This window comes from Cyanistes caeruleus, chromosome 7 (genome assembly GCF_971803275.1).
Source record: "Cyanistes caeruleus chromosome 7, bCyaCae1.hap1.1, whole genome shotgun sequence".
Lineage (NCBI taxonomy): Eukaryota > Metazoa > Chordata > Aves > Passeriformes > Paridae > Cyanistes > Cyanistes caeruleus.
This window is the reverse complement of record NC_141707.1, coordinates 36238679-36253944: the sequence shown is the minus strand read 5'-3', so window position 1 is coordinate 36253944 and position 15266 is coordinate 36238679. Positions and strand designations below refer to the sequence as shown.

Genomic DNA, 15266 nt, shown 5'->3' with positions numbered 1-15266 from the left:
GATTATTCCAATGGATAATTGATCTCATTGTGAAAAAATTATTATTTGTGTTGAATCTGAATTTTCCCTCATCTTCTCCATGTTACTACTTGTAAAAAGGGACCCTCCCTCTTCTTTGTATCCACTCTTTAAAAACTGGAACATGGTGATGAGGTTTCCCCTAAGCTTTCTTTTATCAAGGCTGAATGAACCCAGTTCTCTCAACCTGTCATCACATGACAGTTTCCCAGGCCTTGGCTCATCTTTGTGGACCTTCTCTGGACTCTCTCCAGCCTGCCCACAAGTTTTGGTGTAGTGGTGACCCAAACTGAAGACATTATTCCAGATGTGGCCTGAGAAATTCTGACAAAGATAACAATTTCTTTAGCCCAGTTCAGAATCTGACTGATGATGCTCTCACATGTTATAACACGAGGCAGATAATTCTGCAAGTTTAAGAAAAGTTTGTGCTATGAAGATATAGTCTCATCAAAATAATTTCATTTGCAATCACTTCAAATCTTGTTTTAACAATCCTGAGGGATTCAGAGAAAATATGGTTCTGTTAACAAGTAGCATTGCCAAATCTCTCTAAGACTATTTTTATTGTATTAAGTTTCCAGTAAGCCTTTCTTTGTCCTCTGCTGTAGCTACGTGTTTAATTTAGTGGGTTTAGTGAGACTAAAGTGTTCTCTTCCTTGCTAGGCTTCTTTAAAGGTCTTCATGGCCTATTTGACTAATTATAATTATCCTTAAATCATCACGGGTGAAAACCAAGCAATGACACTTCAGCTGCAACTGAGAATTCATTTTTACAAAATAAAGATTTTAAAAAAGCATTTCACTCTGTTTGCCATCCCAATCCCAGTCTGGGTGTCTAACAGGAATCAAAAAGGAGAAGACTCTCACTTCCAGTGATGCAAATCTGAAGAAATTTAGCATTTTTAGGGCTAGCCTAGGGGAAAGGTGATGGCACTAAAATGAAAATCAAGCCCTGGGTACCAAACTCCACCACACAGAGGCAATGGGTAACTCACCTGCCCAAGCAAGATGCAGGTGGAAGAATATTCTCTCAGGCAGCATTATAGAGAGGCCAGATTCACACTGATAAAAGCTATAAGAGAGAGGAGACAATAAATCAGAAGCACTTCCCAGTACTTTTTCCCTTCTCCATGCAGAGCCCAGTGGTAGCATCCCCAAGGCTGTGGACTGCCAGGGTGCATGAGGGGTATTCAAGGCAGAATTTGTCCCCCAGGACAGAGAATTTGAAGCATTTTGACAACCAATCTTTTTTGAACCTTTTTAACTAATTATCTCTGCCTGCACAAAAACCTGCATTTGGTTCCATACATTCATGGCCCAAAATCAGCATCTTCTCCATTCCTTTCTTGACAAAAAACTACAGCCAAGCAAGACAACTTTTTTTTTTACATCGCTTTCTGGGTGGTTGATGTCGATGTTATTCTTTGTCTGTAAAAAAGTCTCCAGGTAATAGGTCAGTCATGTAATGGAACAGCTATTGATATATTTTAATACGCAGTCAAACCTTAGAGAAAAGTTGAGATTTACCAGCCAACATTCCTGAACTTGTATTGACTAAACAGCCAGTTATTTTTTAACAGCCATCATGTGTCCTTTCTTCCCCCCATCTTTGGGTTCCAATTTTGTTATTTCAGACAGTAAATGCTGGCAGCATAATGTTCATGAAACTATTGCAGTCTTAAATAAATCTATAACATGCCACTATTTCTCTATAAGCTCTGAAAGAAGCCTACTCCATCTGATATGAAAATCCTGGCATTCCTAAGCCTTATTTATGTGATAGTGACAGAGGTCATTTCATTCCTCGAGGCACAGCCATCTATAAATTATAGCAGCACACTGTGAGTAATGAGTTATGCTAAAAAAGAAAGGTGTTTAGGAGAAAACTGTGCAGATTTTGCTCAGCGCAGCAATCCAAAAGTTCACACGGCGAGGAGCAATTGTCACCCTACATAAACCATGGTGCTCGTTGTAAAATAAGAATGTTTAAGCAAAACCAGCCTTTCTGAGCTCTGTGAGAGAAGTGGCTGCTTTGTGTGGAGGAGAAGGAGATTATGCCCCAGCCAAAAAGATATCAAATTATTGCCTCAATATATAAAATAACTATTTTTCTCTCACAAGGGAAAAAGCGTGAAATTTCATAGAGCAGTTTGGATTGGAAGAGACCCCAAAGATCATCCAGTTCCAACCCCTCCATGGGCAGGGACACCTTCTGCTAGGCCAGGTTGCTCCAAACCCCAAACTGGCCTTAAACACCTCCAGTGTTTAAGATGAGGCAAGAGATCTTACAGTCCTGTTGTTCTTGGTGCTGGAGAAAGCCAAATCTTGCAGAGCACTTACACTTCATCTCTCAAGGAAATAGGATTTTTGTCTTATTGTCAGCACTTCAAGAGATGTCCCAGTTCAGCTCAGGGGAGAAAAGCAGCTCATACCAGATGATGGATCCACCACATTTATTGCACTTAGATAGAAAATCCTGGGCATAGGGGCTCAGAAATGCTAAATAATATTAAGTCTATACCTGTGGAAATACTCAAGCACTTAGAAGGCCTTCCTGAGGATTTGCCCTTTCTCCTGTCCCAGAAATAGTAAGGTCTCACCTTACAGACCCTCAATCAGCACTGACTGTCAGCATCTTGCCTTTCGATGAGATCTCAGCTCCTGCCCTTGGCTCAGCTCTCACTGCCCCAGACTCTGCCCAGTTCAGAGGTCTGCACCAGCACCTGGACTCCAAAGTGACAAAGTGGCAATTCCCCTACTTAAGTACTAATCCCCTCCCAACCACTGGATTTGTCAAAATCAACAACAGGAGTAGGAAGACCTGCCTGTTTGTGGGTCACAGCTGAGTTTACAATTTCTTCCTCAACCTTCAGGTAGAAAATGAGAAACATCCCCTCAGAAACAGAACTCTAGGTGAACTTGAACAGAGATTTTAAAGCAGAAAGGGTCAGAGAGCTGATGAGCAAAACTCTGCAGATGATAAAACACCTTACTACTACCCTGGGAAAATTTCCTTCCTTAGCAGAATAATGACCTAGAGTCAGCTTCCACACACTGCCTGGCCGTCTGACAAGTGGGAAGAGCTGCCTTCTTCCTGTACAGCCAGCAGCAAAGTGAGCAGAGCTGGACTACCCGCAGTGCCAGGTCACACAGCTGCACCTGCTCCCTCCTTTCCACAGCCAACAGCCCCTCACAGGGAGTGATTTGTGTTCTAAAGCTGGAAGGTCTAGTTCATTAATTAAATCAAAGACAGATTCTCCCTACTTTCCCCTTCCTGCTAACCCTTCTGGAAAGCCTTCCCAGAGACTTTGTTCCTACCCCTTTCTGCAAAAACCTACAGCCAGATCATTTTCTCGAGCTAATGAGAACTATTTTTCTTTTCTTCCAGCTTCCCTAGAAATGTCATCCCTCAGCTCTGCTCATCCTTTGCTCCTTTCATCAAGGCTGTAAACCACAGCTCCCGCCCACACACCCTCACAGCTCCCAGAGTGGTGACTCCAGGTTTTCCTAACCCCAGCCCATTAGTGTTTCATGGAGAAGGCAATGGGCTCCAGTGCCCTGGCAGCCATCAGGAGACACCTTTCACCTGGCCTGGTGGTTCCAGCCCTCCAGCTCCCATCCAGGGGTGTTAGCTGTGACGCTGAGCCCTGCAGGGGCTCTGCCCTCTGACACGGGGGATGCACCTACAGGAGTGAGGTCCAGAGTCAATAACCATCCTCAGAACAGGCACCTGCAGCTTCCTGCAGCACCCAGATTTCCCTGCTGAGGGAATGGCCAGCAGTAGGTAACCCTAAATGGTTCCCTCTGTTGAGAAGGGAGCTTCCCACAGCTGCCTTTGTTAACTGAGCCCCTGCACGAGCCCAGGGGGAGAGGCTGATGGACAGGAGACAGGGCAAAGCTGGATCTGGGCAAACATCCCATCCATGCCCCAGCCTATCCTCCCCATGCTACATTCAGAATTAGTTAGGGGAAAAGGTGGAATTGAAGACATTTTTATCGTCAAAAAAAGTAGAAACAACTATTTGTTTTCTACTATTTGTTTTGATTTGGAGGAAACTTGAATTCTGAAAGCCATAGGGGGAAATAGCCACATTTTAATGTGCAAGTTATTAGGGAGAAATTTTCTGGAGATGGCGACAGGTCCTAGGGTTAAAATATTCTCCTAAATTGTTTCACAGAACTAAATGACCCTCACCAAATTAATGACTGACTTCTGCTTTTAGCTAAAGAAGCTCCTCATGGGGTTCATGTCAAAATGGGTACAACTCCATTGGAGTCCATGGAAGGGGAAAATCTGCTCCAACATACATAAAGGGATACTTAGCTTCTTAGCTAAGATTTTTTGGTAAGAGTTTCGTGCCTAGAAACTCTTACCTAGAAGTAAGAATCTTACCTAAAAGATGTTTTCTGCCCTATGGGAAGTTTTCCCAGCACAGGAAAGCATCCCATGTTAAGAAGCAATCCAGTCATCCTGTCCAAGGACACCTGTCCCTTTAAAAGATATGATGAAAAAATATAATTTGATTTTTTTTTTTTTTTTTAACAGATCCAATGAGTTTGTGGAAAAATACTTCCTAACTTGTCACGGCCATCAGCATACTGCTGTCAGTGGTGCTTTTATCTCTTTGCTTTAAAAAGGCTGCATCCTGAGATGGGCATGGGGGGGGAAAAGAAAAAGAGAAAGAACAAGTTGATTACTGAAGTGCAGAAAAAAGAGTTAGTATTTAGCTGAAGGCAAAAAAATGCCTCCTCCTTGGAATGACTATCATAATTATGTGACAAACTGTCAACCTGTAGCTCGGCAGCTGATGAACATATCTGCTGATTGTGAGGTGTGCACCCAACAAGGAAGAGGCAAGACAAGGGAAGGAATGATATAAAAAGACATAAATGAAATGCAAATTGTGATGGCTCTCCATACATTTTGAATTTTTAAAGTTTGTGCTGACCTCCAAAAGCACTGAGGATTGAGCTGGGATGGACTGATGGTCTACAGATATCTCAGTGTATCATTAGGGAGTAAATTTTTAATTGAGTGTTTGGTGCCTTATCAATAAAATATACCTCTAAAATAAATATGAGAGGAAATACAACGAGGCTGGGTTCTGATATTTGCCAGAATATCATTTTGGGGCAATGCCTTTGGCAATGCTGGGCATCCCTGCGCCTGTCCCTGCTGCCTCTGGCTGCAGCTCCCTCCCTGGCACAAACACTCCTCGTGCTGTGCTCAGAGGGAATCTCAGTGTGAACGTTTTTGGTTAAAAGCACTGAAGCCAAAAGTGCAAACAGCCCAGGGAGTGCAAAGACATCATCTGCAATGCGGGTGCATGTGATCTGCTCAATGAGCTCTGCAAGGGGGTCAGTGCTGTTTATTTTTTTTAGGGGGAATATGCATGATCTGAACTCTTTCTCTGTTGTCACCGCCTTGTCAGATCCTGATTTTGCAGACTCTCCCTGTGGCAGAGGCAGGAGAAGCTGCAGGAGCAGGATCAGCGCTCGCTTTCTGCCTTCCCAGCAGAAGAACTGTTTTGAAAAGTCTGTAAGCTGAACATGAACCTTTAGGGAAGGATTGGAGATAATAAATATCTAATGATAACAGGGGCTTATTACCTTGAGGAGACAGCAACCTGCTCTCCTTCAGAGGCAAACAGGATAACTATGAAATATCTGAGGAATTTTAACTGTAAAGTATCTGGGTGAGGTGAGATCTGTGCCTGTTTTTTCCCCCAGTACACCCAGTATGACCTCAAGGCTTCCATCTTGTTAATGTAACAAATGACACCATTTTCACTGGGCCAAACTGTCTGGGGCTGTCTGCGAGAGAGTGAGAAAAATTGTGATGGTAAAAACATCCCAAAGGGCACATAAGCCTGGGACTGAGCTGAACTGGAAATAATCCACTTGAAGAGCACAGAAAACACTTGTTTTTCCCCACAGCCCTACAAACCACCCTGTATTGCTGGTGGGGAATTTCTGCTGTGCACAAATGAGGTAGGAAAGAAGATTCTTCAGTTTGGAGGAAACTCATGATTTGATGGCAACAAGGAGGGATTTTTAGGGTGCTAAAGGAAATATTGCAGGCTGTAATTCAGCCCATACAACACATGAATCTGGGAATATCCTGGTGTAGAACCTGCTTTGCAGGTAGTGGTCGTGAGGGTCATGCCTGAGCCAGCAGGTGAGAGCTACAGGCATCAGCATGGCCAGTGAGTGACGCTGGAAAATCTATCCAAAGGTGTTTGTTATAATGGAAAATAAATTGGATTGGTCCAGTTCTTCCTTGTGGGTTACTTGAGGCTTAAAAAAGGCAGCAGCTATAAATATGTCATCTGAGTATCTATAATTTGATTTAACATGTCACAATCTGTTACTTCATTTCCAAGACTAAAAAAAAAATATTCAGAACTACAGTTTCAGAGTCTATTGTCATTTGCTTTAAGGAAAATTTCTGTATTTTAATCTTATGATCCTAGAAATGATTTTTGCAATTTGGTTTTTCTGAAACCAATGGAACATTAAGTTGGCAGATGGTGTGCAGGCTCAGCAGAGATAAAAGTTGTGTGGCTGTGCTAGGAATACAACATAAGTGTCCTGGTACATTGTGTTTGGGGGAGCTTTTGGTTTGGGTGAATTTTCTTTTTTTTTTTCTTTTTTTTTTAATACAATATAAACCCCTTAGGCACATCTGCATCATCTTTTATAATACAATAAGGAAAAAAAATGAGCTTTTCTTATTGCTGACACAGTTTCTGAGACTGGATGAGTGTCAAACTAATTTAAACTTTAAAATAAAGTGCTTACAAACATGATACAGAGAGAAGATATTTGTTCCAGTGGACAGACTGTAGTCTGGGATCCCAAGAGCAAATTTCTGAATTCTGACAGTAACCCCTATGAACAATGTAATTCTTCCTTAGTAAAATGAGTTCAAATCATAAACCAAGGTGTTTAAAAACTGCAGATGAAAACACATCGTAAGCATAAAATGTGATTAATTGTTGAGACAAAAGCCATACTTCTTTGCTTATTAAATGCATCAAAAATTCTTCCAAATCTAAAAACTTACACAAAAATATTCTCAAAACCTAAATCCCCAAAATATATTTCAGCAGCAGAATGAAAGATTAAAAACTCTGAGCAACAGGAAGATGAATATTTATATGAATGTTACTCAAGAAATGCTACAGCACGTGCTGTTTATTTAATTATTACAGGTATTTTGCACTGTCTCAGCTTTCAGGAGGGGCACTCCTGAGCAGCAGTCACTGCCTGAGGACAGCAAAGGTTTCTACGCTGGGATTAAGGTAACACCCACAGCCCTGAGTCACTGACTAGGGAATATTTGAAAATCATGATGGAGAAATGGAAGTTCTGAACAAGCAGTGCTGCCTCGATTTTCACTTTGAGAAAATGGCTTTGTGTGATGGGAAGACACACCTACAAACCTGCAAGGATGCACAGTCCTGCTGTAACTAAAGCAGAACAAAGGGAAGACAAAATATGCATTTTTATCCATTGTCTTGTTATGGTCAGGCATTACAAAGCAGAAGGTGCTGAAGATAAATTCACACTGAGTGCAAGGACCAGGTCTAACCCCAGTCAAGGATTAGGCTGTCAGCCTGGCAGTCCAGAGATTTTGGGATCTTCTGAGTATCTGAATGTCATGCCTCCATGAAAGGGGGTTCAAAGCCCATTCTGTGTAGTATCTGAAGAACAGTTTCTGAGGATTTTTTTTAAATGTCAGAATTTTCCAGGGACCTGAAATTCCCATTTCTTTCTAGCCCTGAGTGCTGTTTCTACTCTTTTCCCAGGACAAGGGGCAGAGAGAAAAGGCACAACCCAAGCTCTCTCTCCAGGGGCAGGGGTCTCCAAACCTGAAATATTTTATGTGCAGAGCAATTCTTCTTTCTGCCATAGCAGGGAAGGGGAATTGGCCAAAAATTGCAATTATTTTGCACCCAGTACAGACCACAAACATAGAGTCCATGACCATGAGGTTATGCCAGACTTTATGCCATGGTATTTCTCTTCCTGCATTGGGATAGGAGCTCCTTTAGGCCACGGATATTAAAAATTAAATAAATTCCACAGTATTATTCTCAGGCTTAATAAAAGCCAGCTTTCAGATTTGGAGATGAGAAGCAATTACACATTATATATGGGAACTGCAAACATTTTCTTAATTGCCAAAAATGTTCAAGTATGTCAACAGCAATTTTTCCTTATACAGTTGAAGATCAATATTGAAAAATTTATTATTACTGAGGAGATTATGATAAAGATTATTATTATTTTGAAAGTAATTATATATTTTAGTAATTGATTAAAACCACTTAAGACTTCATAGATATCAGTGTTGTCTGATTAATCTGTCATCTCTCTTATCTGTCAAAATTATCTAAAAATTGTTTTCTTATTTCCAGTTTTTACCAGAATCACTAGAAATTGCAGAGGATGGCAAGGAGCATGTTTTGACTGTCCTGAGCACGGTACCCATTGCCTGTCCTGGGCAGGATGATTCCTGTAAGATTACTTTGCAACTAAGTACTGAAGACTTGGGTAAGAGTTTTACATATTGACATCAAAACAATGTGATTACTTTTTCCAGTATTTAAGTACCAATGAATTCTAATAGAAAACATAATATATAAATAATACCAAAGGGCAGAAGCCATAAAATCAGCAAACTAGGCCATATTTTTATCTGCAAAATAAAACAGCTGATAATATCTGACAGGTTTTTGAGAGAAAAAAAAACCCCAAAGCCATAAATCTGACTAGCAATAACCTGAACAGTAGTCTGTTGAGATTTATGGATGAAATAACTGAGAGTAGAAGAACTTATTTTAAATTCCAGGAGCGTAAAATTCCATTTTCCATTTTAAGTTTTTTTGTAGCAGGAATGTTCTTAGGTAGAATAATTTCATTAATTATCAATAAAAAGCTCCCCTGCAGATTTATTATTCAGTAAATGCATAGTGAAGCCTTTTTTCTTTCTTTTGCTGGCTTATAGTTTTTTGTCTAACTTAATACAGAAGGAAAAAAGTCATTCTTGTTCTTATGCATTATTCTCTTTCTAAACATTTAGGGTTTTATTTTATTAACTTGAAAACATTGACAATGTCACTGAGAAAACTCTTGCCCTTTTATTCAGTAAATGCTGTCTTCAGGTCAATCAGGTGGAATACCCTTCCTACCTAAGGGTGGCACGTTGGTATTTATTTTCCATTTGCACTAAATAAAACACCCAAACCTTTTTCTAACAAGTCACTTCTTTCTCTTCCCTAAGTGTCTCAATGAGAGAAATGTTTAGAGATAGGATTACAGCTGCAGTTTCTCTACCCACTAAAAGCCAGCTCTAAAAAATGTTGGCAAAACCCAGGTCTGATATTTTTCTCTTTTTAATTCCCTTTCCTAGCTCTCCTCACCATCAGCCAAGTGCTTAGACAGAAGAAAGAAAAATTATTTAAATGACATCATAACACAATGATCTTAAACTGAGCAGCACCTTATGGTTCCAGCAGCTGTGTTGGCTCTTGTACATGGAGTACTTTGCATTTCTCCATGGCTCAGTGCTGCTCTGTTCTACATATTGCTCTTGGCTTGGAGTCTGTGCTGCTCCATCCGGAAAACATCCACTGATCTCATGGGAAAGGATTTTCTTGGATAGGAGGGTAGAGGAGAGGCTGCCTCATGTTGAGGGATTGGAGGCTGTTATGTGCTGGGACACCCCCACAGACCCCGAGTCACACACTGACTGCTCTGAGGATCAGACTGGAATTAGCCCAGTCAAGGCCATTTGTTGAACTCACATTTTCTTAGGCGTCGATCAAGGCTTTCAGAATCTCCCTGACACTGAGAGCGAGGAGCTCTCGAGTGGGGGAGGCTGAGCTCAGCACATGGGACTGAGACTGACCCCTCACCAAGGTCTCCTCCAGTCCCACAGCGTGCACTTGGCTGGAAGAAAGAGAGGATACAAGACTTGCAGAAGCATCTCTATTTTCAAGCTGTCAATGAGCTTGATGCGTTGGTGCCAAGAGGTGCCAGGAGGAAGGCACAACTCATCCAATTAACTCATATTTGAAGGAAGTTGTCACTGAAGTGGAAAATTTCTGTTAGTTTTGATCAACTCATTTCTGCAGCTCAAACTAAAGGCAGCTCTAGCCCTTGGTAGCTCCATCCTGAGGCTATTTCCTCGGACGACACTGGGTGTGTTATCTATTCAGCTATCTATATATACTTAAGGCTGAGGATCTGCTGCTGGTTGTCTGCACAACCACGTTTGCTCTGAGACTTTATTGTCTTTAGGGTCCATTAGTTTATCTGAAGGAACACTGCAGGCTTCTGAAAAATGTGTGCTAGCCACAGTGCTGGAAATTAAAAATAAAAACCATTTTAGCTGTGATTCGTTTATACCGAATAAATTAGCTGACAAGCTCCTTGTCTGGCTGAATCCATATAACTACACTGTTGTGCTAATTATGTAGGGAATAAGTGATAAGAAAGCTAATTACAAGCACAGAAATATCTCTCCAAGTTCAGACAATATCATAATGAATGCCAAGGCACAGCAGAGCCACTGGAGTTCAGCTCCTGTTAAGTTTATCGCTACTATTTTGACAAGATGATTTTCTTTGATTTTAAACTTTTGTTCTGGGTTGTGAGCACAGCTCATGGGGCTGTAATGGCAATAACTATTCCTCGTGGAAACCTCCAATTTAATTGAATCAAGAACCTTGAAAATGAGCCAGGACTTTTCTATAAGATGTGAGGTGAGGCAGCCTTTAAGGATTTGATATGAGGGATTATATGTCATTAATATCTGTAGATTTTATTTCAGTTCCCATAGTACTGCACAGGGTTAATTTAAATTATATTTCATGAGATTTTTCCATAAGGAATAAGACACTGATTATTTGATTGTGTTAGAAATGTCATCTTAAAATACTTTAATGCCATTTCTATAAATTATTAAGCAATTCTACAAATGGGAAGAATGATATGAAAATCACTTATTTTAATATCAGAAAATCACTTGTTTTCATCTCAGATTAATTTTATGGCCACCATTTCTAGAACTTTATTCTTATCTGACAATAATTAGCGGTCTGGGACAGAAAACTAAGTATTCCTCAAGAAACACTTTAAGTCCTGAAATCAGCAGTTAGATTCTGGCTGCTTCAACGGGACCACAGTTTAATTTTCTATCAACCAAAGGATTCATTAAAGCTTGAGTGCCTTCTTGAGAAGAAAGTTGGCTAAGAACTAAATGCTGTGGTAATTCAGTGTGTGTAAGGGAAAACACATTTATGGAAATAAAAATTCAGGTTTGCCCTTTACCTGAGACCTGCACAAGAAGGGTCAGGAGCTGAGAGAAGTGGACACCGCCATTCTGGCTGTGTGTAAAGGTCTGTTTAGGAAAGATATGATGTGCAGTACCATTGTCACACTGATTTTGTCACCACACATCATTTCTCTACCCACCATAGATACAGACATAGCCAGTATCTCCAAGATTATTTTTCCTCATTTTTTTTAGTGAATTTATCAGCACAATTCTTCTGTGAAGGATATAAATAAAACTATCATCGTTTTACAGACTGGGAAGCAAAACACCATAACCTAACTAAGCCAAAAAATACCAATACAGACCTGCTACATTTGCTTTGCTGTTGTGGATCCATAGTTCACCCAAAACTTACTCGAGAACCCTCCCTTTTCACATCAAAACATCTGTTTATTTTAAATTAAATAACTTCCAGCAGATACCTCCTTATACTCCAGATAATGAAAGAGAAATGTTTTCCAGAAGCACAGATTCATCTCTTTTTTAGCCATGAGAACTGCTTGTCTTCATTCACTGGGCATGGACCCATAAAGATAACGCTGTCATCCCAGAAATATTAGCACCTGTGGAAAAATAGACACCACTGAGGTTTTAGTAAACTTTGGGGATAAGAAACCAGCAGAGTGAAGAGTGCAGAGGGATGCCAGATTCAGTCAGACACAACTGCCTTCATGCAAAGCCCATCTGGTTCCAAGGCATGCTTTCCCTGGAACGAGAGGCGTTTGTGTTGAACAGAACCCGGGGTACGGGCGACACTTTGGATAACTCTTGTCAGACTCTGTGTTTGTGCTCACTGCAGGCAGCCAGGTTCCAGGGCCCCCAGACATCGCCCTCTCGGCCTGCCAGGTGGATCTGCTGCCGGGGCCCTGCTCGGGGAGCAGCTGTGCAGTGGCCACGGTGACAGTGACAGCCGTGACGGACTTCGCGCAGGACGGGAACCGCCTCAGCCGCCTCCGCGCTCAGCCGGTCTCAACAGGGGATTTGCTCTGGAGGGCTTACACACCCAGGGATGTGAAGGTTAGGTCCTGAAATCTGATGGAAATGTGGCAAATCTAAATGAGAGGTTCTTTTCTTTTTTTCTTTCCTTTTTATTCTTTTTCTGGTTTTGTTTTTTTTTTTTTTGGTTTTTTTGGGTTTTTTTGTGGGGAGGGTTTTAGGGTTGGTTGTTTATTTCCAAAGAGAATAAAATTTTAGGGATGGTTGTCATAATGGTTTGGGTTGGAAGGAGCCTTATAGACCATCCAGTTCCACCTCCTGCCATGGGCAGGGACACCTTCCACTGTCCCAGTGTCCCAACCTGGCCTTGGACACTTCCAGGGAAAGAGCAGTCACAGCTTCTCTGGGCAACCTGTGCCAGGGCCTCCCCACCCTTACAATAAAGAATTTTTTCCTAATATCTGATCTAACCCTGCCCTCTGTCAGAAGAGTAAAGCAAAAGAGTCACTTTATACACCAAGAAAATTAACATGGAATTCCTTGTCCTTTGTCAGATTTAGGGTTGATCATTAGTCAGCTCATCAGTAAGGCCAAGAGCTGGAATACAGAGGTGACCAGGAGTGCTTCTGTCTACCAAAAAGGGGAGAGGGAGAACATGGGTTAGAGAATGAGCACCTTTTTGGGAAGGGGGAAACCAAGGGTTTAGAGAACATTTTCTGAAAAAGCAAAGGCAGAGCCTCAGAAAGGAGAGAGGAGAAGGGATTCATCAGTGCCATGTCCAATTTGTGACTGTGCCATGAATCTTCAGGACACCTTCAACAGCACACGTGGCTGCTCCATCTCTTCATTTATACCACTACAAAATGTCCAAAATAAAAATAATAACCAATCAGGAAGGCAAGCCACACTTTCCCTGTAGAAAGCCTGGCCAAAGAAATGTGGTGAGCAAGGACCAGCCCTTTGTACAGTCATTTCAGGACCTCGGGTGGGAGGTTTGAGCACTGTAATCCCACCAACCCAGAGAATTTACCAGAGCACAGATTTGAGTGAGCTAAATTTCTCAGAGCAGAGGCACATCCAAGCTGGCATATCTTGGGTAACTGAAAACACCCCCCATGAAATCCACAAATTCCCTGCCCTAATTTCTGTGGATTTTTTCATGACAGAATGAGATTAAACTGGACCAAAAGAATTTTGTCTTCAAAGGTAAAATGCCTAGCATGGGTGTATAACATTTCATCTCCAGAAATGGCTTCTTTTAAACTCTTTAAGATTCTTAAACTAGAAATTACAGCTAATTCAGCATAGTGTGCTCACACACTCATATTTTTTCTTGAAATTACAAATGCTTTCATTAAAATATGAAGATTTATCAAGTGTGAAATTGAATTAATCAATTTTAATAATAAATTCCATTTATCTCAGTTAAAACTTGATCTATGGAAACATAATAGACAATACCTTCCCCCCATAATTTTCCCATTGCTGCTTTGTAGTTAATTAGAGGCCTTAATGTAACATAATTCTTGCAACATAGCAAGAAAAAATCCATGTATTAAAATCCACATAATCTTTAATCCTTCTGACTTGTTTGGATATTTTTGATTTATCTGAAAACTGAACAGAAATTGTAGGCAGAACATCCTGACACACCTAGACACCTATAAACAGGATTTCCTCAGCAAACTACTCCTGCCTTCAACCAGGGATTGTGTTTTCTGCTGACATCATGCAAAAAAAAAAAAAAACAGAGCAGGAAAGGCCACATCCACATGTATTTGTTTGTGGTAATTTTTACTTAGGAAGTGTGAGGCTGTGAAAATTCTGAGAAACTTCATATCCCACAGCAAATCCAAATGATACAACTGACCCCAGATTAAAAAGTTGTTCAAAGAGGGGTTCATTTTTTCAGTCCTCAAGACCATCATTCTAAAAGTTTGGTGTGCCAGGCACAGGTGTGCATCTAGAAATTGTTTCTGTGTCATGGTTAAGGGGCATTTTGAAATACAGATGATGTATTGCTGCCAGGTGAGGAATGTTGTCACGAACTGAGGTTCTATCTTCACCCTCTAATTCATTTATTTAATTTCACCCCTGTTCCCAAAAGCCAAGTTCTGCTTTGTCACTGAAAGACTGCACAGGGATATAGCTGCCATCCTTCTTCCCTGCTCCATGGACCCTGGTAGAACTAACTGAAGTGCACCTCTGGACTCCTCAGGGGCAAGGAGAGAGCAAAGAAGTGACAGCCCTGGCCAAGAAATCAGTCTGTCAGGATGGATAATGGAAAACCATAACACTCCATCACTCCCACCAGTATGACTGGGAGCTCTTCAAACCACAAATCACTACACAACCCAGTCCTGCATTTTTGGGAGCTGGACAGCAGAGTGCTCAGCCATTAAAACAAGCACCCTCTGGAGCAGACCTGGCAGTGTGGGTCTAGCACTGCCTGAGATTCAGCTGTTACAGCTTCAGAGCCCTGCCTCTGGCTTCTGCAGGCACCTCTGCTCCTTGCAGGGCTCTCACAGCTCCTCTGTGACCCAAGGAGTCAAGGGCTGGTGCAGATGAAGAGCTCTGTAGCTGTAGTAGATCCTTTCCTGTTTCACCCACATAAAGCAGTGTGATTTGGAGCCTCCTCATCAATATCTGATCAATATCCATGTCAAATAGATAAATCAGCCATTCAGGTGCTGTAACGGGAAATTTGAGGTCAAATCAGGGGGCAGGCAGCTACTACTAAAACGTGCTAATATTACTTAATTATAGCATAGCTTTTTACCATACTTCAAGCATTAAAATTAGTAAAATTTAATGAGCACTCTGTTCTCCTGGTAATTTCAGTGAATGATCTGCTCCTGAGAAAAAAGTTTTAATAAAAAACTTCATCTTTTACCAGATAAAGGAAGACATTACATCAGATGAACAGGAACACTTTGAACTCCCTTATTGGCTATGATTAAAC

The 15266-nt window shown here is 41.2% G+C and overlaps 1 protein-coding gene and 1 long non-coding RNA gene across 2 annotated transcripts in view; one reads left to right on the top strand and one right to left on the bottom strand.

Annotated features, from left to right (window-relative positions):
- On the bottom strand, positions 1 to 3442 carry LOC147652307 (uncharacterized). The gene is made up of 3 exons (XR_015288923.1): positions 2311 to 3442; positions 1017 to 1093; positions 1 to 342 (listed from the first exon to the last, which is right to left on the bottom strand). It is a non-coding gene; the product is annotated as an uncharacterized LOC147652307 (long non-coding RNA).
- Positions 1 to 15266, top strand: part of LOC111931766 (von Willebrand factor D and EGF domain-containing protein-like) — a 166790-nt gene that overhangs the window by 48532 nt on the left and 102992 nt on the right. The window contains exons 5-7 of the mRNA XM_086896604.1: positions 7236 to 7325; positions 8445 to 8580; positions 12168 to 12385. Of these exons, the coding sequence (XP_086752730.1) occupies positions 7236 to 7325; positions 8445 to 8580; positions 12168 to 12385 (444 nt within the window). The remainder of the gene's footprint in view (positions 1 to 7235; positions 7326 to 8444; positions 8581 to 12167; positions 12386 to 15266) is intronic.